Source organism: Neolamprologus multifasciatus, chromosome 17 (genome assembly GCF_963576455.1).
Source record: "Neolamprologus multifasciatus chromosome 17, fNeoMul1.2, whole genome shotgun sequence".
Lineage (NCBI taxonomy): Eukaryota > Metazoa > Chordata > Actinopteri > Cichliformes > Cichlidae > Neolamprologus > Neolamprologus multifasciatus.
The window spans coordinates 7,465,219-7,489,198 of NC_140455.1; the positions used below are offsets into that span (position 1 = coordinate 7,465,219).

The following is a 23,980-nucleotide window of genomic DNA, read 5'->3' on the forward strand; positions in this document are numbered from 1 at the left end:
GACAAAGATACTTGGGCAGGTTATCATATTATAGAACTAAAGACAATAGAGACGCACCAGGTGGAAGCTGTGGCTGAATATAGTACTCAAGAAATAGGACTAATATCTAAAAGGTCTGTGCTCATCTGAGCTTCACAGCTAACTGAATTAAACGTACAGTCGAGGCACGCAGTGTGCTCACCACTTTTGTGTGTTTAGTATGTGGGTTGGATTGAATGTGGATAGAAAAAACATACTATGAGTTGTGAAGGAATAACGAGATACATTTAAGTTAAGCACCAAAGACAAATGATCAGGTATGACATTCTCATAATAAATCAGATAAAATACTGCAAATAGTTATTTCTGCATTTGTGCAGTTGAAATGAATTGAAATGACACGGTTTTAAAGATTTGGCCTAAATAATTTTGGAGCGAATGAGCCTTAACATGATGACACCGTGTCACCTGTGAAACCCCTGTTTTTTAAAAAAGGAACATTATCAGTGATGTGCTATTTTGCAAAACTTGCCGCGAGAGAAAACTTGACGTGCTGAAACAATATTGCCTGCATCTGCCAGCCATCTGCTGCTCCATATTATCCTTATTATCTGTTCATAATAGAACCCCACAAAGCAATGGTGCCTCTTTTTGTCAGAACCGAAGATGCTTTTTTTTCTTCTTCTTTCCTTCACAGGAAACTGTCACTGGACACGTCTCCGTTTGCATTCGCAGTGAGATCTGCAGCAATCGATCCATAAACTGTGAGCAGCTAATGTGCAGCTTCTTGGCCGTGCAGTAAGGCTAATTAAAACATGGAGTGTAAGTTAAGATCAATAACAGGCTGTCGAGCTTTATTTTGGAGGTTGGATGGTGTGAAGCTTGGGATTTCTTCATCTCTGATGCAACACGTCTTGAAGTTGATATTCATTTTTGGTTTAAAACTGGCTCGTATATTTATTTGAAGTTCCAGGATGCAGACACAGGTTTGCTGTGTTCTTAAAAAGATGTAAATTGTTCATTTGGCCATGAATTAATGCATAATGAGTGTGAGTGTAGTTTTTTTTTAAAGGCTCACTAATGTTTGTTTATTTTGATCATGGTTAGAGCCACACCCAGGGGCAGGGATAGGCTCAGTGTCTTGTGCACCTAATTAAATATTCCATCCATCCATCCGCTGTCTTGACAACTTGTCCAAATGAGGGTCTTGAAAGAATGAAGATGCACCCTTTGGTCAGTTCACCAGTCTATCACAGTTCCATCCAAAAGTTAAGAAAAATCATTTTAAGCCTAGTTTTTGTTCAGCAACTTGAAAAAGTGTCACAAAAAGAAGGAAACTGATGTTGTGTCACTCAGTGTGGTTTCAGCTCAGAGCAAGTAACCAGTACAGTACATATATACTATATTACCAAAAGTGTTACTTCCCAGTCCACGAGGGCCAGTGTCCCTGCAGGTTTTAGATGCGTCCTTGATCCATCACAGCTGATGTAAATGGATAAATTACCTTCTCAACGGCTGTGTCCCAATTCAGGGTCTGCACACTTGAAGTACGCGCACTACGCGCACTACGCGTACTACGTACGGTGCGTACTATAAGTATGAGAAGTGCGGAAGTGAGAGGCTTGTGAAATGGGACTAGCCTTTGTCGCGCTGTTCAGGTTGCCTAGCAACCATGATACTAACCGCGAGAAACATTACATACAGCTTTGTGTGACATAAATGAAGGAGAAAAAATGTTTTGTTGGTCATTCATTTTTGTCATGACATCACTTTGATTAGTTGAATATCTGAGGCTGAGACCGCAGGACTGTAAAACATGATTGTTGGGCTTCATTTCTGTACTGAACAGTCATTACAAGAGTAGTTAGTAAATAACAATTAGCTCATGTTGTTCATGAGACTAAAATCATCTCACTCTGGTACTGTAAATACAATATGGCCAATATTATAGTATTGTCAAATTATTATGATATATATATATATATATATATATATATATATATACACACACACACACAGGCCTGGTAATGAACTAATCATGTGATTCAGGTGTGTTGACCAAGGGTGAGGTCTAAAACCTGCAGGGACACTGGCCCTCGTGGACTGGGATTACTGCTTTACACAATAATTATTTTTATGTCTCTGATTTGGTACAGATCTCCATCCCATCCCGGTGCCTCAGATCCTCCTCTTCTTTCTGTTCCTTCATTTCGTCTTCTTATCATGGGGGGCAGGGCTTTTAGTCGCTCTGCCCCTCAACTTTGGAATTCCCTACCCGCTGACCTCAGAAACATCACTTCATTCCCCCTTTTTAAGTCCACCCTGAAAACCCACCTCTTCAAGATAGCCTATTCTATATAACTTCTCCATGCTCTTAAACCTTCTTTTATTATTGTGTTTATTCCCTGTTTTTATGCTTGTCTGATTTGCTCTGTACAATGTCCTTGGGTGTTTTGAAAGGCACTTTTAAATAAAATGTATTAATATTATTATTATTATCTGACTGCTATAAGGGTATTAATTAGAGCAATGTTTGTAGCCAATATTTTGACAGACAAAAAGCTGGACGACTTTGGTTCTGGGGCAGGGACCATTCGTTTTCCCAAAGAGTCCCATGAGAAACTGAGGTTGTTGTGGAGGACATTTCAAGAAACCTCAGTCGAAGTAAATTCTGTTCAGTGTTGATTTTTATCTCTTTAGAAGCTTATTGGTGCTAACTCACCACAACAATCCCAGTTTTTCATGTGGCTCCTTGGGAAAATGAACTGCCCACCATGGTTCTGGAGACTAGGAGCAAATCTGCCTCAGAGTGCGTGTTGCTAACTACTATGTTAACTATAGTGTTGGGAAGGTTATTTTAATCTGTATTCCACTACAGATTACAGATTACATGCCCCAAAATGTATTTTATAACATGTTCTGTTACATTACTCAATGAGAGTAACGTATTCAGAATACTTTGGATTACTATATATTATCAAGCTTCTTGCAACTACATGAATGTACTATTGCTATTTATAGTCTATAAATATGCACTATAAATGTGTATAAAATATATATTTTTATATTTTAGCACACTGCTACAAACGCGAGCAATCGTGTTTACAGACAGAAAGATATGCACAAAAATTATACCAAGGGGTGGCTGAAGAGGTTTGCAGAGTCCTGTATCTGTTGGTACAGTCCAGCTGCTGTGATGGGATTTGCGTTATCCCTTAACTGTAGAGGCCGTTTTACAGAGCATACCAATACATAGAAGCTGATTAGCTGTAGGGAAATTTGACTTTAATATTTAGGCGGGGGTTATATACAGTGGGGCAAAAAAGTATTTAGTCAGCCACCGATTGTGCAAGTTCCCCCACTTAAAATGATGATAGAGGTCAGTAATTTGCACCAGAGGTACACTTCAACTGTGAGAGACAGAATGTGAAAAAAAAAATCCATGAATTCACATGGTAGGATTTGTAAAGAATTTATTCGTAAATCAGGGTGGAAAATAAGTATTTGGTCACCTCAAACAAGGAAAATCCCTGGCTCTCACAGACCTGTAACGTCTTCTGTAAGAAGCTTTTCTGTCCCCCACTCGTTACCTGTATGAATGGCACCTGTTTGACCTCATCATCTGTATAAAAGACACCTGTCCACAGCCTCAACCAGTCAGACTCCAAACTCCGCCATGGCCAAGACCAAAGAGCTTTCGAAGGACACCAGGAAAAGAATTGTAGACCTGCACCAGACTGGGAAGAGTGAATCTACAATAGGCAAGCAGCTTGGTGTGAAAAAATCAACTGTGGGAGCAATCATCAGAAAATGGAAGACATACAAGACCACTGATAATCTCCCTCGATCTGGGGCTCCACGCAAGATCTCATCCCGTGGGGTCAAAATGATCATGAGAACGGTGAGCAAAGATCCCAGAACCACACGGGGGGACCTGGTGAATGACCTGCAGAGAGCTGGGACCAAAGTAACAAAGGTCACCATCAGTAACACACTACAACGGCAGGGAATCAAATCCCGCAGTGCCAGACATGTTCCGCTGCTGAAGCCAGTGCATGTCCAGGCCCGTCTGAAGTTTGCCAGAGAGCACATGGATGATACAGCAGAATATTGGGAGAATGTCATGTGGTCAGATGAAACCAAAGTAGAACTTTTTGGTATAAACTCAACTCGTCGTGTTTGGAGGAAGAAGAATACTGAGTTGCATCCCAAGAACACCATACCTACTGTGAAGCATGGGGGTGGAAACATCATGCTATGGGGCTGTTTTTCTGCCAAGGGGACAGGACGACTGATCCATGTTAAGGACAGAATGAATGGGGCCAAGTATCGTGAGATTTTGAGCCAAAACCTCCTTCCATCAGTGAGAACTTTGAAGATGAAATGAGGCTGGGTCTTCCAACATGACAATGATCCAAAACACACCGCCCGGGCAACAAAGGAGTGGCTCCGTAAGAAGCATTTGAAAGTCCTGGAGTGGCCTAGCCAGTCTCCAGACCTCAACCCCATAGAAAATCTGTGGCGGGAGTTGAAAGTCCGTGTTGCTCGGCGACAGCCCCAAAACATCACTGCTCTTGAGAAGATCTGCATGGAGGAATGGGCCAAAATACCAGCTACTGTGTGTGCAAACCTGGTAAAGACCTATAGTAAACGTTTGACCTCTGTTATTGCCAACAAAGGTTATGTTACAGAGTATTGAGTTGTATTTTTGTTATTGACCAAATACTTATTTTCCACCCTGATTTACGAATAAATTCTTTACAAATCCTACCATGTGAATTCATGGATTTTTTTTTTCACATTCTGTCTCTCACAGTTGAAGTGTACCTCTGGTGCAAATTACTGACCTCTATCATCATTTTAAGTGGGGGAACTTGCACAATCGGTGGCTGACTAAATACTTTTTTGCCCCACTGTATATGGAGTTTATTTTAATTATATTTTACTTGCAGGCCACCTTTTATTGTAATCAAATTTCATTCTCTGTCACTTAGCTACGGTTAAAAGGGTTTATGTCAATTACGCTCCTGGTGTGTATTCACGGCACTCATTAGCAATTTGCCATAGCACCTGTGCTGTTAATGTGTTTCGTATGAATTGACGGGGCTCTCACTGCTCTGAATAATAGACTGCAGCAGACTCTGTCAGGTAATAGGTTTCTTTTACATGTGACTCTAGCTTTAAATGTCTTTCAATTTACCCCACATTGTGGGTTTTGAGATTTTTGTGAATTTTTTTGTCAGCTCAGCCCCTTTAAATACCTCCAGTGCTCTGAGGGAAAGTGCTCTGCATCATTCAGACTCACAGGTTATAAACTTCCCCGTTAATCAACAAAGAGTCAAAGTCAAAAACATGAATCACTCACATTTTTAAAGTAAAATAAAATAAAATTCACTTAGTCTGCTGGTATAAAAAGAAAAAGTCATTATAGACTTTTATTATCTTTTTTTTTTATCATGTCTTGTCTTCTATAATCTTCTGAGAAATGCATCTTACACTACAACAGGTACAATTTAGGCCTAATGTTGCCTCCAGCAGTAAACATTTAACCAAGAATATCAAGCACTTTGATTACCATTACTGCAGCCTGAGTAGACTTAATTTAAACATTATGCAACTGTTCAACTGTTATCTTCTTATATTGAGTTTGGACTTCCACAAAGTCCTCTGAACTATGTATAAAACTATGAAAAACAGTGAACTCAACCATATCCTTAAAAAAATCTCCTCATTAAAACTAAATATACAGCAAACTGGTGAAGTGGCGATAAAGGTGACAACATATGTAAATGACTATGTTATATTGTTATCCCACCATTAAAGTGTGAGAAGGTTACGCTGCTTAAAAAAGTCCTTCCAGCACAAACTGTTTATACAGAGCAGAAGCTGTATAATACATTTATGTGTGGATCACCCCCCCCACACACACACACACACACACTGGACGCCCCCAATACACTCAGTTCAGATAAATGGCATCAAGAGTTTTAATAAAAGTGGGAGAAATTCATCGATAATCAGGATGTTTAAAGGTAAATGTTGTTAGCATAGCATAGCTCACCTGGCCAAACTTCAGAAAAGCTTCTGCTAGCTCTTCTAAAACAATGCAACACTATCCGGTCGTTAAGTCTGACGTCACTAGCCGTGTCTGGGCCTAAACTCCGCTGCAGGTCCATATATCAAACGATCACGATGGCATTACTGAGAGTTGAAAAACTGTCTAAAGTCTTTCATCTTTAATAAAATGATCAGCGTTCTGCTCTACCAGGTGTAACAATTGAGTTTAACATCCAGGCATCCATGAAAACAGAATTTATGACATTTAACGGAGTTAGAAGTTAGCAGGAAGTTAGCTCGCTAGCTTCTATCTAAATACAATATAGCAGGTCCTGACTGCGGGGTTTTGGAAACAAATTAAAACATACAGCTCTGTTATCACTTCCAACATAAATGAAGTCAGAAAACTAAACAGCAGTGACGTTTGTAGGGTTACTGAAGTTTGGCTAGCTGGTATATAATGATGTGCTACGTGACCGTTAGCGACACAGCTATGTTAGCATAATATAAACAAGCTAACTTTTTTTCCACTCAATAAAAGTTAACGTGAATGTTCTCGGTGGTCAGGAACAAATGTAATCGCATGGCAGGATGCTGTAAAAGGACCATACTTCAGCCAGGAGAACAACTGAGATAATCCATCCACAATACGAGGTTAGTCATTCATATACTGCTGCATGGGCTGGGCTGTAGTTACATCCTAAGGTTTTAAAAACTGAGCTTAAATAAATGATTAGCGGTAATAAAAGCTGAGGGAGGTCAACAGTGATCACTGACTGTTTTAGGAGCTTTTTGAGATTAAATAGAAGAAAATACAAAACATTAACATGTGAACAACACAAAAGCCATATTAAACGCAGACTACTTTAGGCCCGGAAGTAGGATTCGTCACGTCATCACTTAACGACCGGATACAGTGTCTGTGAGCTGTAAATGTAGCCATACATGTAATAACAAATCTCAATCTGTTCTCTGTTTGGATTCAGAAAACAAATTATTTCTATTATTATTATTATGAGGTGCTCGAGGTGGGTTTGTAAGCTAACAGAGCCTAAGTTGTGGGCTTTATGTCATGGTAGGCTAACCTACTGATATGATATATAAAATATAGTTGAAGTCACAGCGAAAGACACACTTGTGGAAAACAGTCAGAGATGAATAATAACTAAAGATTTATACTTTCATTGTAATGTCAACAAGTACACATACATTCACTGGCTAACGGCTAGTCGATCACAAATGGTTAACTAATGACTATACCCGGGATAATACCCTTTTTAAATCTACACATCATTTACAAAATGCATTTTATTTTGTATTCAACATGAACAGAAACTAGTGACTGAACCTATAAAATCATTAGAAACTATATACCGAGGTCCCACTTTTACACCCACACCCACCCTGGTCATTAAAAAGCATATAATCAGAGCATTTCCACATCCATCTTTTGTAATATGTGCCGATGCAATGGATACGTATGCTTCCTTACATGATGTGCTCATCCAAATCTCTGCATGGCAGATCGAAAATATCCTTTTAAGTCCCACAAAGAACTGTATATTAACCCAGCCTGTGACGAACTGTCCAACTTGTGTTCCACCTCTCACCCTGCGTCACCTGTGATATGCTCCAGCAACCCGAGTCCCAACCTGATAAACTTTAAATTTCCTCTTCATCACAAAACAGAACTGACTTCCCGAAGTCATGGGTTTGAATTGTTTTCTTTATTGACAAACAGTGCATTGTAAATGTAAGAGTCAGAAAGTTTACAGCTACAAACTCACGCACAAAATACAAACATTTTACTGTACACTGAACAGCACTCACACGCACACACACATCCACACGCACATTATATTACACCCACACGCGCACACAAACACACAAAGATGCACAGGCTTGCGCATATTCACATTATTTTACAGTATTATAATACATGACAGTGGGATGCTCTGACTATATGAGCAGTAACACCTAGAACGTTATTGTTGGTAAACAGAGAAAGGCAGATGCAGCTGATTATTGAGCTGCTTTTTCTTTTTTCAAGAGAAATAGTACATTACATACATACTAAAAGGTATGGCAAGCAGTTCGAAGGAAAATAAATTACCATGAGAAAGACAACAAAGTGGAAATTTCTGCAGAGGGAGTGTGCACAGCCAGCCTGCGGTTTAAAGAAACACTTTGTGTAAAATGAGATTACAAAGCTCAACGCAAATATTTATACATTCGGGCAGAAGACATATATTGTCACAGTTTGGGGAAATATGCTCATCAGAATTCTTTGTATTTATTTATTTTTTTCCATTTTTCTTTGTTTTGTTTTTTTGCAAAAGACATTCCCCATACAAGTTTTTCATTATTTTCTCCTGGATTTGTGAAGTTACACAAATATTTTTGTAATTGAAATACTTGTGCCTTTTGTTGTAGCTTCATCCCCGTCATTTCATAACTGCGCCAAATGATGTGGCATCCTTTTGGTGCCTAAGCCAGACAACTTGAAAGTCACAAAAAGAACTCAGTAAAGAAAGGGTCACACATGGGAGTCGAACCCTCGACTCCTGGATGAAAGTCTTGTGGATTGCAGACTTCATCAATCATTTAAATAAGAACGTCTCTTCCCGGAGAGCTTGAAATGCAACTGAAAAGAACTTGCAGTTGTAAGGGAATATATTTTTCCGAGTGAAAGCAAACTCAAATGTGTTTTCAGCTAAGCGCTAACGTTAGCGATTTAATAACAACCCCAAATTATGAGGCTAACTTGCTCATCAGGTATGATAGATGTTCACGGTTTAGCTTAGGTAGCACGCAGCAACGAAGTACAGCTGAGGCTGATGTGAATTACTGCTGTTTCTCACTTATTTGGTTATGAACCAAAGTATCGGACACATTAATCTAATGATGATGCTTTAAATGTAGCAATATCACCACACAAATTACAACTCATCCCGAGGGGAACGTGAACCGAATTTCATTGTGATCCACCCAATTCACGTAAATAGCAGTTTCTGGTAACCCACAGTTTTGAATATGTTACAGGGGGGCAAGAGGGAAAATCAGAGGACCACCAAAGTCAGCAGACTTTATCTGTTTAGGCCTATTAATTTCTGCTGAGCATCCCAGAAAACCCCTTTCTGCCCTTGCAGTGTGCACAGCCACAGTGAGGTCAGCCTGATGAATCGCTGTGAACGACTGGGCGCGAGGAGCAAAGCAGGTGGAAAAGAGGAAAAGCCCATTACTTCCACAGCTCCGGCATAAATAGTTTGCTGAAAGCCCACAACAAAACAGTGCGGGGGTCTTTTATGTAAAGAATAGGCGCCAATATATCCTTAAGAGATGCAAGTTCAAAACTGCTGGAGAGAGGAGTGCTTCTAACGCAGAACGATTGCTTGCCTTCAAACTCTGAGTGAAAAAGAGACGGTGGAAATGCGGACTGGAAGCAGAGTGAGCAGTTCAGAGAGGCTGTGGGCATTAGGAGAAGGAGGACAGCTGGGTAGAGCAGAGAGGGAGAGAGAGAGACAAAAAGAGAACGAGTAATCTCTCCACACCCAGCCTCATTTTTATTCAAACACAAGTCGAGCTTTGCCTTTGCTCCTCCACCCCTCTTCCCCACCCCGCTTCTCTCTTCTTCTGCTAATCCTTCCCCTTCCCTTCTTTCCCCTTCTATTACCTATTCCCTTTTACTTTTTCCTCCCCTCTCTTCATAACTCTCACGCACTCATCTGGTGCCTCACCTACAGTATCTATTACACCAGAGAAAAAGCAGAGGAGAAAGAAAAGCAGCCCAGTCTGACCAGCTTTCAAAAGAAAAAAGAAAATCTGCAATTAAAAGATAAATCCACCCTAAAGCACTTAGAGGAGACTCACCATGCATTTCTGGGCCTACTTTGTTGTTTAGGTGTCTACTTTTCTCATTTTTGTGCGTAAGTGGCTAAATATAGTGTGACGGCTACAGTGGAGTCTGAAAGGCAATTTTATCTTAAAGATCTTGCGGTAAATGTCGGGTTTTGATGACAGTTCTGCAGAATAACTGAATGAGGGCTTTTGTCATGTGTGCCTTACAGCAGCACTTACAGCGAGCAGAGCACAATGCATTGGAGCTGCATCAGACGTGGAGTTTTCGCAAACGAGATGGGCTGTGGTCACGGATACGTTCACGTGCTCCCAAAACGATCAGGTGCCGCTTTATGTGCAGGCGTGCAAATGTCAACATGACACAAAAGCCATGTGCAAAATGTATAAATGATAAGTGGCATATCACGTTAAAACAAAAGCAGTTCCAGGTCTGTGTTTTTGTACTTGGTATGCAAAAAAACTGAAGAAGAAAAAAATAATCAAAAAGAGAGTGTGGGTCTGTATTTTCACCAGAGACATCCTGTCTCTCTGCACATACAAACACAAACACATATGGGCATGCACAGTGGTTCACCATCATCTCAGGTGCCAGTAGCATGAAAAGAAGCGCTGCTGTGCAAGAGCGAAGGCAGGGAGTAGTGCTTAGCAGTGTTGACATTGCCTCCTCGAGCCAACTGATATGATGAACACTTATTACACTACTGTGATAATAAATTATTAGGCATTGAAAAGTAGTCTGAATACGAGGCTGCAGCATGACTGCAGCAGCCAGCATCAGCAAACTCTGCATGCAGAAGGAAAACTAGTCACAAGATAACAGGATAACAAGCACTGAGTTTGCTGACTGACTCTGATACAAGTCTTACAGCAGTCCTAAAGTTTCCAATTGGTGTCTTTGGCAATCTTCTGCACATAGGAAGCATCTCAGGCAGTAAGGAAAGGAAAGGAAATTGAAAACTGGACTGCGTTTGTAAAAAAAAATGGGGAAAATAATGGGCGAATGTTGCATACACCACTTATACACTGCTCCAAAAATTAAAGGAACGCTTTAAAACACAGCAGATATCAATAGGAGAAATATCATGCTGCATATCTAGACTGATACGGACTGGGTAATGTGTTAGAAATGAAAGGATGCCACATCATTTCATGGGAATGAAAATGATCAACCTGCAGAGGGCTGGATTGAAGAATACAACTGACATGAAATTATGATGTGGAAAGCTGGTCTGCTTTGCAAAACTGTCATTTTGCTGACCCAAAATGGTACTCAGCAGTTTGTTTGGCCCCGCATGCTGCTAGTGAGAAGACGGATGGTGTACTGAAGAGACCTCCTCCCAGACCTGGACCAGGGTGTAGCTGAGCTCCTGGACAGTCTGAAGTGCAACCTTGTAGCATCAGCTGAACTGAAAAATTATGTCCCAGAGTTTGTCTGTTGGATTTAGGTCAGGTTGTCATGCCGGCAGCAGTGACACTGACCCCAGCCAAATGCAAAACTAGTAAAAAAAATCCAGAGGGACAAAATATCAGTCCACCTGTAAAACTATTCCTGTTTTGGGGGTTGTCTCACTGGTGCCCCTCTAGTCCACCTGTTAGTCTCATCAACACCAAAGTAGCTGAAACTGATTAAGAAACCCGTCTACTACTTAACTGGCCAGATTAACAGCCCAGAAGTTTAATGGTCTTGATGCTACACTCTGATTAAAAAGTAGTCCTTCAATTTTTTTGAGCAGTGTACGACAGTGACAATGTAGCCACGCAAAAAAGCATACCCAACTTGATGATCTGTTTAGCTCTAAATGGGACTATAATTTAGTAAATGAACATTGCATTATATTAAATAAGATAGTTAAAGGTACTTTGGCGCTGCCTCCACTTTTTATACCCAGTGCCTACCTCTATGTTGTATACACAGTCTGTGGTTTGTAGTAATGACCAGCAAAGTCACACATACAGCTATGGCAAGCATAGAGGGGAAAACAAGTCACCATCTGCTCTGCTTCAAACAAGCCATCACACAGGACTCAACAGAGTTCAAAACACTGTTTAAGGTTATTCTTCCATTTTTAACACTGGCTAGATTCTCAGCACATAAAATGCTGAGTGGGAGAACTGTGTGACCCAATGTGCAAGTGTATGACTTGGCAGTGAAGCGTGGTTGGTCCTGGTACGAATCAAACTCGGAGCACAAGATGAGTTCATTTAGTTTCTGCCAGCAGTGTCCCCGGATAGGGCACCTTTAACTGGTTCACACTGACAAGAAATGATCCCATCCGCAGAGCGACGGACGCCAACCAGACTGGGTCTTCTAAATGTCAGCGCTAATTAAACTTCACACGAACACGTATAAAATATCTCCCTCGTCCTGTCTTACACTTATTTTCTGCCGTGCTTTCAGAGCTACTTTGCCACCATCCACGATTAGTTTTCACTTTTAGCAAGCTGTCACTATGCTTCTTCGCTTCTTTGTGCGTGCATGCCGATTTTCTTTTTTTGTTGACTATACTCTCTTTTGTTGCTTTTCCAGCAGGCGCACACTCTTCAGACTAGAATTAGTTTCTAATGTGGAACTGGGACACAGCGAGTGTCTTAGGCAAACTTTTCATCTTCAAACTTTTAAAAGTTGACAGTGAGTGGGAGATATTTTTTTTCATCATTTTATTTTACCATCACATTTCATTGTCTTTGTTTAGTTTAGCTCGGCTCACTTTTGTGTGTGTGTGTGTGTGTAAAAATAGCAAACAAATGTCAATGATGGACTGTTTCATCCGAAATAAAACTTTTCTATAGGAGAGAAAATGAGAAAAATCTAAAACTTAACACAGTTTAGCCTCAAGCTAGAATTACACATACATTACAGACAGCATAGCTACATATCTGGCTCCTGACTTGTTTACATGCTCTCCTTTCTTTTTTATTATTATGATTTGTTTTTAGGCAACAGATTCAGGGTGGATTACCTTTTAACTCAGAAACCTGCTTTCACAAACTCCATCTTTAACACTCAAATCATCCTCCTGACATTTCTCCCAGCATCCCCTCTGTGGCGAACACTTGTGCTTGAACCAAGACGCGCAACGGTATAAACACAAGATGTGTCATAGATCACTTATGCCTTCATTGGGGTTTGGTTTTGTTTTATCACAAACACTGACACAGCAACATGTGAAATGGTTCCCAAAACTAACATTTACACTTGCTGAGAAGAAAGAAAAACATGAATCTGAAGAGCAGACACACTCGACTACAGATGTTGCATAACGCAGCAAGATGCCTGTCTGTGTTGATAGTTTTCATTTCCTCTGCATGAATTTTGTTTCTTTTTCGTCTATTCTTTTCTTAGGTGGCATTCAATATGAGCTTTTAGGGCGCACTAGTTGTCTCGCTCTTTATTAAACCCCGGAGCCAGGGCTGAAACTGTTTTCTTTCTTTTTTTTTTCCACAGGCATCTATTCACAACGAATTATGCCTCTGAACTACTGACACGCTCCCAGTTGATCTCAATACTTCCTGATAAAATGCTCAATAAGCTGCTGTTGCCAGGCAACAAATGCAATTGCGGGCCGCGCCGTTGGAGTGGAGTTTCGGGGAAACAAGTGCAAACTGAAATGTTTGGAGGTTTGTTTTTTTTTTTCTTCTTTTAGGTTTAAAAAAAAGAAATGAAAAGCCACAGACCCCTTCAATGTCACAGTGTTCATAAATAAAAAGACTTTGGGGCATCCCAGCAGTGGCGAGCGGTGGTGCGAGACAAACACAAACACAGCATTTTTTTTTTTTTTTTTTTTTTGTAGGAGCCATGCAGCAGTGAAAGCGTGTTAAAGCAAACAACTGTCACTTCTGTCATCATGAGCCCGAGCTCGCAGCAGATGACAAATAAAATCATAACATCCAATCAGAGGTGCTGATGGGTAATCCGTGCACGCGTGTGACCAGAGGGGCTTTTTTTGGCGGGGTGGTGGTGGTTGGAGGCAGAGCGAGCCTGCTGTTGTTTCACAGCTGGTAATCCGCTCAGCGCTGAGATAAAAGAGATCTCCCAGTGCTTCTCCACCAGTGTGCCCTGTAGTGAGATCAGGCCTTCTTTATATCATATTTTGTTAGGACGAGCTTCAGTATTTAGAAAAAAAAAAAAAAAGATAAATAAGTCACCAGTTTTGCCTCTTCACTGAAAACGTGGTATTTCACTTTATCTCTTCTTGTTTGATCTCTTTATCTCTTCTCTGACACTGAAAAGGTTGCCGTCTGCAGATGAGGAACACGGATAGGTCATTTCCTGTTATTTCATCTGCAAACTGACGCGGCGGTATTAATCGGAGATGTCAATCGGGAAATGAGACTGTCAAAACAGGCTCTGACGGCAACGTGTCCGGCGAATAAGAAAAATGAATGAAAACAAAGAGTCCTGCATGGCTGCCTGCTGCTGAGCGATGAATGCCACCTGGACGGCGGCCATGACAAAGTTTAGACGGGGAGATCTGTTTCCACGCGTGGACAGAACATGAGCGTTGGATTTCTGGTTGGTTTTGTGCTTGGCTGGCAGGCGGCTTTAGGATTTGCAGCCAAATCACAAGAACACTGGATACCTTTGGTGTCTTTTAAAGATTCTCTGGACACCGCGGCGCTTTCACAACAGGTGCAATCTCGATAGCTGGTAATGACACAGTACCCACAGTCTTAAGCTGCTTTATTCTTCTGCGCCACCAAGCATGCATGCGCTTTGATTCCTGGCTCAGAAAAGAGAGACATACCACTATGGTTTGAATATTTCTAATTGGCTTTACTCAGTGGGCATTTGTGCTGATTGTGAAACATCATCCATTATGAGTTCTCTGTGAATTAAGTACTTTAAGTAGGCCAGGCCCTGGTAGCACTTTCACTGAAAGAGTTTATCTTTTCATGGCTGCACGGAAAGTACAAAAAAAAAGAAGGAGAAGAAAAAAACCAGAACACTGAAACCTATTTTCTTTCTTTTTTTGTCTGCAGTCCACAGCACTTCAGAGTTTGCTCCAGTGATGATTCAGGCGGGGAAGAGAATCGTTGAGAAGTCACAAATACTCCAGCGACACTGAACTGTCTGTTGCTGTTAGCGAACGCAAACGCTAATGAGCAAATAGGAAAGAAATATCCCGTATCACAAATATGTACAAACTCTTCAATATGAAGATAGCTTTTTTTATTAAAAAAAGGTCCCCTTTAAACGGTTGGCTCTTGTCAGGATTCAGATGGTAGCAATTTTTCAGGAACACGCTGAAGTAGTCTCTGGATTTAACAAGCCTGCTCGCGCGTCTCGTCTCTTAAAACCCTATTTGTCAGTCTTTTGGTCCGGTTTGTGCCCCTTCATATAAACGTCTGCTCAGCCACGTTCTTCTTCAAAGCAGAGTGTTTTGTGTCCTCATGTAAAAAAAACAAAAACAAAACAATCTTCCTTTAATTCAAGATGGTTTAAATGGTCTGTAGATTTCAGTGATAGCATTCACAGTTACGCTGGCATGTGGAAAAAGGGGGGTAATGATTTTAGAGCCTCATGCTCTGTAAGTTTTCCTTTTTTCCCACTTATTTTTGTTTTTATTCTTTGTGAGAATAATGCATCTACACTGAATTTCTCCCAGGAGCCATTTTCGTTTTGGAAGCTAAATGGCGTGAAAGAAGTCACTGGGGGACGGATCTGTCCATGCAGACACACAAATGGCTAACGATGATTTTTTGAAAGCGCGTGAAGTGATTGAGATCTCCAAAAGCAGCAAACTTAATTGTATGAGCTTAAAAACAGAAGTATAGGACAGCCTGCTCGCTCACAGACTGCACCCAGGTCGAGTATTTCCCCCGTGTGGCTACACGGATTCGGTGGGAGACTGATCATCGGCTTGGTGCCTCATCAGCTGCACGCTGGTCAGGATCTTCTTCTGGTGTCCAGCTAGAGACACTCCGATCCTCTGCAGATCTCTGGGAAGACAGAGATACAGATATAAGGTTTTGTCTTCATAACAACAATCAAATATAAATTGAACACTCCATGTAGTACACCATGTAGAAAATCAGTGTTGTGTCTGAATGTGTGGATGACTGGATGTGTAAAGCACTTTGGGGTCCTTAGGGACTAGTAAAGCGCTATACAAATACAGGCCATTTACCATTTTACCATCCTAGGCCCTCTGCTACACCTGACCCACCTCCCCCTTCCTGTTTTTACTGTCACTACCCAAAAAAGGCACAAAAAAAATAAATCAATTTTTATATGGTTATCATTGGAACTGCTGTCTGTAGGATTGTAAACCAGGAAATCAACACTACAGTAAACATGAGCAGCGCTTTAACTGGCCAAGAAAAGGTGCCAGTGCTCACAACAGCTTGAACAGGTAGTAGAGTCTGTTTGTAACTGCTACAGAATAGTAGCTTGTGTTTAACTAACAGGGAAGATACAGGAGAGGCCATCGCTGAGTTATAAAGTGGGTGTGACTAAGGTGTAAGGTGCACCCATCCTTGTTGGCACGATTGTCATAGCAACAACAACCAATCACTGACAAGCTTCAATAAACTGTTAGCTAGCATCAACTAAGCTAGCTCTAGCTCAGTTAATGCTAATGGCTCACCCACAACTATCAACTTCTGCTACACTTTGATATTGAAATGGACCTCGCTCTCTCGGGATTTGGAAAGCGGTTTGAATAGCTGGAGGATCTGAATAAATGTGACTGGGCTGGAAAAACATTTTTTTTCAGGATTTCAGCATGAACATCACGAAAAAAGCAAAGCAATGAATTCACAATTCAGTTCTGTAACGCATGACGTCACCCCATTGAAAGTGAATGACAGGCCAGAGTGTCGAAGCCTAAACCTCAATACACAAATCCTGCCTCGGTGCAGTGCCGAGTTGTTTAGATGAGCAGCTCTTATATTTTTGCTAAAAGTGGTTGTCAGTCAAGAGTTGTTGCTGCCTGCTCCAGTCTGTGCGTGGGTCCAGGGGCACACATACACAAACACGGGCATGTTTGTGGGTTAACTTTGAAAGGACATTTATTGACATTAATGCATTTTCATGTCTCTTGCTTCTAAGTTTAACTACCGCAACTGAGTGCCACACTATTATCTGAACTGTAACCTAAACCGGCTTTAACCTTAAAACTAAAACCTTTAACCTAAAAAAAATTAACAAACTTTGAAGAGGTGCTGATCCGAGCCAAACTGGTTTTCACAAAGATGAGTGGACAAGTCCAAACTATATTTTTGACTAAGTTCTTATGTAAGGATGGCTTTGGTTTTCTGTAACAAATAACAGATTGTGGGTTGCATAAAGCTGCAACCCACAATCTGCCCGTTCTGTGCAGCCACAGTTTGAACTGGCACAATCACACACAACATTCAGTGAGTGCATCCTTAGAGCTGTCCTCCTTTCAGTACAGTAGCTTTGTGATTGCTTTCATGTTTGGCGATATCTGTAAGTGTTAGCTGTTAAGAAAAAAAACAGCCCTGGTTTAGACACACTCTGAATGTTTACTGCATTAGCATATACTGTGTAATAATTTCCTTTCTTAATTCGGTAAATAGGTACACCATCCATTGCAGAAAGATTTATTTAGACTGAAAATTTGAGGCATCTTGAAGCCCTTCCAGTTACTGTTCGCCTAAGTCTCATCAGAAATGGTCTCAGTGGAAAGGTGGCTGTCAAGACGCTGTGCTTTAGGGACCGAAACAGGGAAAAAAGGCTAAATCATACAAAACTACACAAGAACTGGATTGAAAATCAGTGACAACAGGTCAACTACAGCAGTGAGTGTCTAAAACGATCTGCAGAGGAAAGTGTCCTAATTTGGGGATCCTGTCTAAACTGATGGAAATCAGATTTTGGTCCACCATGCAATACCATCTGGAAAGTGCCTGACTGGCAACAGCTTCATTTTTCAGCATGACAGTGATCCCAAACACACTGCCAATGCAGTAAAATCATACTTGGACAGACAAAAATACACAATGGAACACCATCAGTCATCGATTGACCTCCACAGAGCCCAGATAAAGCAGCGTGGGATTATCGTGACAGAAAACAGAACAAAAGGCAGCCAACATGCAAAGAAGAGCTGTGAATGACCTTTGAGAAGCCTGGAAAACTATTTCTGAAGACTACTTAAAGAAAGCACAAAAAGCTTACCTAAGAAAGTTGAGGCTGTTTTGAAGAATAAACGTGGTCATTCCAAATACTGATGTTTATGAAGAAAGTCAATATTTATAACTATGTATTCGGCTTATATGCTATAATTTCTACTCATGTTTCAAAAACTACTGCTGCAGCTACTCTCCATTTTACCAGCAAAATATAAAGAAATGATGGGTGGTCAAAGACATTTGCACTGTACTGTACATTACTACATATTAGCTATGTAATAGCAACATAGCATGGGCAGAAATTTGAAATCAGTACTATTTTAGAGACTGAATACCCAATTAAAAACTCCTAAAAAGTGACTTCAGGTAGGTATTATCTCCATTTTTCTCATAATAGTGATTCATTTTGCATGAAAAGTATTTTAAAGTTCACTCAGTATTCCAACTCTGCCTTTATTACATCGTAACTGTGTTAAAATACACTTAATTAATCCCATTGGTGAAATTTACCCTCTGCTTTTGACCTATTTTAGGAGTGGTAGACAGCCACAGTGTAACCAATGGGGACCAGCTCCAGGTCTAGCACTTTGGTCAAAGGTAAGGGCGGCAACCATGGGTGGACTATTCACAGATAGAAAATTAAGGACAGGCCCAGCAGCTGTCTAAATGAATTAAAGAGACACCTCTCACACATACATGCAATCTTTGCAGGGTAATTCAGACAGGATAAAAGTGATCAACCCATTTCTTCTAATGACAAAACTCATGACATTCATTGATTAAACCCTGCTAAACTGTGCAAATTTCTTTCATGGACGCATTGCTTTTTATTTGTCTGTGATATAATGGCACTTGGAGCATTTTATACCATGAGGCATAGAAAAAATAAGGATGGCAGTAAGCAAGCCAGATACAGAGAGACAGACAAGTGTTCACACAGTCAGCCAACCAGCTGCCCCACCAGTCTTCCAACAAAAAAGATGCCGACTTGGCAGGATCAGCTAAGTGTGAGACTCAGGCAAAGAGAAGCAGACAGACAAAAATAGAGGCAATTTAATGGCTAAACCTACTCAGCTGTGATTTGCGTGACGAGCGGCAAAGAGGTGAAGCCCGAGCCCAGAAAGGAGTCTCTGTACTGGGTCATCTTCAGTGCAGCCAGCCAGTCTTCTACTGAGCTCACCCTGCTTAGGTCTGGAGCTCCACGGTCTAACAAGGGATGATGGGGAGGACTGCAGAGAGTAGATACAAGAGAACGTGGAGTTTAAAACAGAGGGAAACAGAGGGATAAGATAGGGAGAGTGTGTTTGTGTATGTAAATGAGTTTGTATCTCTGCTCACCCAGGGACCATGTTGTTGGTGCCAGCTTTGAGAGATGCAGGGTTGCGTATCATTTTGTCCAACATGCTGACAATATCGGGGAACTTTGGCCGGGCGTTTCTGTCTTTCTGCCAGCAGTCCAGCATCAGTTGGTGCAGCACTACTGGACAGTCCATGGGAGCTGGAAGTCTGAAGTCCTGCTCTATGGCATTTATCACCTAGGGCACAGCAGAAATGTCAGACAGGAAAAGGAGAAGACCCAAATGACCACAAAAGGTTATAGAAGAAAACTGCAGCATGATGTATATTTAAGGCTCACGGGTGAAAGCTTATATAATCAGGATCTTTATAATAAAGCTTTGGCAAGGTTTAATGAGAAAGATGTAGCTTATTAAATCCGTGCTATTCCTGGTCTTCTATTTTCCCCCTTCTAATTTGTACTTCCTTTGGACCTACTATTGTACAGCTTTCCTTCTCTCCATCATTAACCTATGGTACTGTTGTGTTCAGGAAGTTTTCAAAACCAATCACATCACAAGGGTCACGCTCCAAAGAGTCCAGCTCTATCTCCTACCTGTTTGGGTTCTGACTAGTCCAACTGCCAAATCTTATTTCATAAACAATGTACATTCAATTCAATTTTATTCATATAGCGCCAAATCACAACAGCAGTCACCTCAGTGTGATTTATATTGTAAGGTAAAGATCCTACACTAATACAGAGAAACCCACAACAATCAGATGACACCCCATGAGCAAGCAATTGATGAGAGTGGGAAGGAAAAAGGAAGAAATCTCCAGCAGAACCAGGATCAGGGGGTGACAGGAGGAAGATGGGACAAAAGACATACAGTGCAAAAGAAACAGAGTGTAGAAGAAACACTCAGTGCCCCCATTACCAAACCAGGCTAACCGATCCAGCCCTGACTATAGGCTTTATCAAAAAGGAAAGTTTTAATCCTTATATTAAAAGTAGAGACGGTGTCTGTCTCCCGAATCCAAACTGGGAGCTGCCTTCACAGAAGCCTGAAAACTGAAGGCTCTGCCTCCCATTCTACTTTTAAAAAAGTAGAATGGGAGGCAGAAGCCAGCACCCTAAGAGCAAAGTTCTCTATTGGGGTGATATGGTAGCAGTCATCTCTAAATGATCTCTAGACTTTTAAACTTGAAGAAATTAATTAGATAATGATATAATCATAGATAATGATATAGCTCTATAGACCATTTGGGCATCTTAATTTGCTACTTTAGTTTTATAATTGCAATTTATAACAGTCACTGGCAATACAGACAGTAAAAAACATACATGTAGTTTCTTGGTCAACAAAAAGAAATCAACATGGAAGTAGCATAAACCTGCATTCTATCTAAAGGCCACCAGATGGCGATGGTTGTGGTTGGAAAAACTCTTCCGGTCCTCCAGAAATTTGGAAAAAGGGCTTTTATGGTCTCAGCCACTTTTGGGATTTGGGTCATACTGAAAATATTGAATCTGTGTTTTTAATGTCGGTTATACTATATTTCAAATGGGATTATCTATGGTATGAAACCTGAATGTTCATTGGCTAATGACTTGTCAGTCACAAGCCAGTTTCACAGTCAGACCAGACACTCTTTGTCACCAACCAAGATGGTAATGTTGCATCTAATCATTGGTGCTTGATGAAACATAAAAGACGGAATTCAGAAACCAATGAGTGATGTCATGTTAGCTACGTCCATGATGATCGCCATGGCTAATATCTGCCGATATGGTGATATTTGACTGACATATCAGCACATATCTAGTATCTACAGTGCCCAGTTGTAGGCCAAGGGATTTAACAATATATAAAAGAGTTAGCCAATTAGCCCAAATCAAAGCCTAAAGTCTTGATATATAGTATTGCACTGTATTTAGTCGCTTTTGATATACATTTGACAAAAGTAGGTTTTCATAAATATGAAGGTTTGTGATGTGCGACATATTAAAGGGCTAAAAAGATCATCCCCTTGAGTGAATCTCTCTCGCTGCTGTTTGTCACTTGCTTCAGGCAGACCGCCATACGGCAAAGAGTGGAACGTCTTCTGTGTTATGGCTCCTTTGTGATTTCAGTCGATAAAAACAGGCATATTTTTATAGAACAATCTTACCTCGTTCAGCTTTATTTAAAACCACATAAAAATGAAAACTCGGATTAGTTAAGAGGATCCAATTTCCGTTTAAGAACTTCATCCTGACACAGCGTGCAGTCGCACAGTATATCCAGATATTCATCTCTAAGCAGCAGTAACTTCTGCTGCAGTCTCAGATGTCAAGGCAGGTAGTTTTACACAGAGGAGCTTTTGATTTCATCACGCCAGTGCAGGTACTGAGAATGATAAAGCTCTTTCAAAGTTTTGATTTTTTTTCTCCCTGTGAAAACTTTTAGGCAGGAATTTTGTAAAGCAAAGAGGTTGTGCTAGAAGTGTCAGGATACCTTTGAGTGCAGAATGTAATTATCCAGAACATCATGGAATTTAAAACTACCTGCCTCGCCACTCTAAAAATAATCAAAGAAAGGAAATATCACGTTTAGTAACCATTATCTGAAATTATTCTGCCCCCTGTGTCAGATTTGTGAAATTATTATTTTTTATTTCTCCCCAGCTGTAATTACAATCGTTGTAATGTTTAAAACTCCCATTGTGGTGTGCCCCGAAGGTTTAAAAAGTGCCTTCTATCATCTTTTATACATGTTCTGTCTAGCAGATTTTTTCTTGTTTCAGACATCCAATTACTATCATCTTTCTTGTCATCTTTCACACTCTTTAGACACATACAATCAGTCTCTTTTTCTGCCTTATAAATTAAAGGTGGATTAATATATACTCAAGAGCCATAAAAAGAGAATAAATGGCAGAACTGTACTGATGACACATCTGAGGTAAAACTTGATTTGGCTTAGTTATGAAGACTTGTCAGAGCTTTTCTGTTTATTTCTAACAAAGGAAAATGCAGAAATTGAATTAAAACGTAAGTATCAATACAACAATACTGAGGAAACTCGATGTTATTCTTGTGCTTTATGAAAACTACATTTCTTTACATTAGCTGCCGAATGTAAAGGAAAATAGACAAATCCAAGTTAGACAACACTGGAGCATTTCTTCAAACGTATTGGGTCCTAGAAACTGCAGCTGCACACTGCTGTATAGGTGAAACACAACATTTTCAGAACCCACAACATTCTGACCTGCATCCATACAACTGCTGACAACTCTCTGCAATAGGTAATATTCTGCCATCATGTCTGTGGCTAATGCACTCTTTCCTGCAAACCTGGCAGGAAAGTTGCTAGGTTTGCAAGGTCATCTACTGGACCTGTTATATATCTTGTCCACAGAATTTTCTAATATCTACATGTCAACATGCACTGCTGGTAGATACTAGCTGAGTTTGCCGAAGTGATCAGACGCTTCATTATATACTCCCCCATGTCTGCTAAGCTGTCTTCTTGTCTTTGATGGGCAAGGCTGAAACAACAGAACACAGCCCGTGAAAGCATGAAAGAAGAGAATCCCTTTGCTGTTCTCTAGTCTCAGAGATAGGCAAAGGTCATGCACAAGGATCCACTTCAGATTCTGTCCGTAGCCAAAGGCAATCAACAACTGCTGCACACAAATTTCCTTAAGGGCTGGTAGAACGCTGACGGCTCTTAGAAGAATATCTGACCCTGACGTGCTGAAAGATTTTTGTGTCTGCCTTGTCCTGACTGCGAGGAGCTATCTCATGAAGCTGTGTGCTTAGAGCATCTTTTTCTTTGGTCACAGTGACCAAAGAAACGTCCCAACATTTTGGAGTTGCCTGTGCAATTGTGTCAGAAAGGAGGAGTTCAGTTTTCCTTGAGCTTGGTCTAAAATTTGCCCTTGCTGGTCACCTTTCATGTGATTCCACATTCTTGGTCTGGCCTCAATCTTCAAACTCAATGCCAGGTAGGTATCAAAGACGATGCATGTTCCCTTGGCTATAGAGGAATATTCTTCTATCGTGGGAAGATAGAAGAATATACACACTTAAGAGCTACCTGGTTGCAGACTTTATACCAGTGAGGAACCGTCAGTGATGGTTACTACCTATGGCTGGTTGTCAGAGAATGCAAAAATCACCCAAGAAAGGCAGTGCTGGGATTTCTCACAGCTGTGCTCCTTCTGCCATCACTCAGTGCTACAGGGAGTGGGTGGTTCCTCTGACATAAGAACCACGCACTCCGAGATGGGTTGAACAGCCTGGAGATGAGCTATTTAGAAGTTGTTGTTCCATTTAGTTGAGGTAACTTCTGTCAGCGTCAGGATTTGTTTCAGCAGTCAATCCAAGACAGCAGATTTTTTATTAAACAAACTACTTTTACTACTAAACTATCTCTATACCTCTATACCTCTGCCATCTCGACCACCACATCCCCACCCAGTGTACTGGTAACAGATTATTCAGAAAAAATGGTTGTCCAAATTCAAAAACTAAGACCCTTTGTCTACAAATTACTGCCTCAACAGTTATTTCAGCTCACTGTTTATTGGTTCACAATCCCTGGTGTGTACCCACCCATCACCATCAATTGACCTCCACATCCACCGGCACACCTGCTCGTGTTTTTCTGCCCTGTAACCACAGTACTGCCAGATTTTCTGTTTTGCATTCCTGCCAGAGTGG

General features: G+C 40.8%; 1 protein-coding gene across 2 annotated transcripts in view; it reads right to left on the bottom strand.

Moving 5' to 3' along the window:
- Window positions 1-6,706: 6,706 nt before the first annotated feature.
- The window catches only part of LOC146498867 (ephrin type-B receptor 1-like), a 131,558-nt gene continuing 114,284 nt past the window's right edge, over window positions 6,707-23,980 (bottom strand). The window contains exons 18-21 of one of the 2 annotated variants that reach the window (XR_014870211.1): window positions 19,330-19,526; window positions 19,062-19,220; window positions 10,445-15,834; window positions 6,707-10,414 (exon numbers count right to left, since the gene is read on the bottom strand). Coding sequence is in view for 1 of the 2 variants with exons in the window: in XM_085138026.1 (XP_084994152.1) it covers window positions 15,723-15,834; window positions 19,062-19,220; window positions 19,330-19,526 (468 nt within the window). In the remaining variant the exon portion in view is untranslated. Of the gene's footprint in view, window positions 15,835-19,061; window positions 19,221-19,329; window positions 19,527-23,980 lie in introns of both variants that reach the window. The other variant, XM_085138026.1, reaches the window with a different exon arrangement.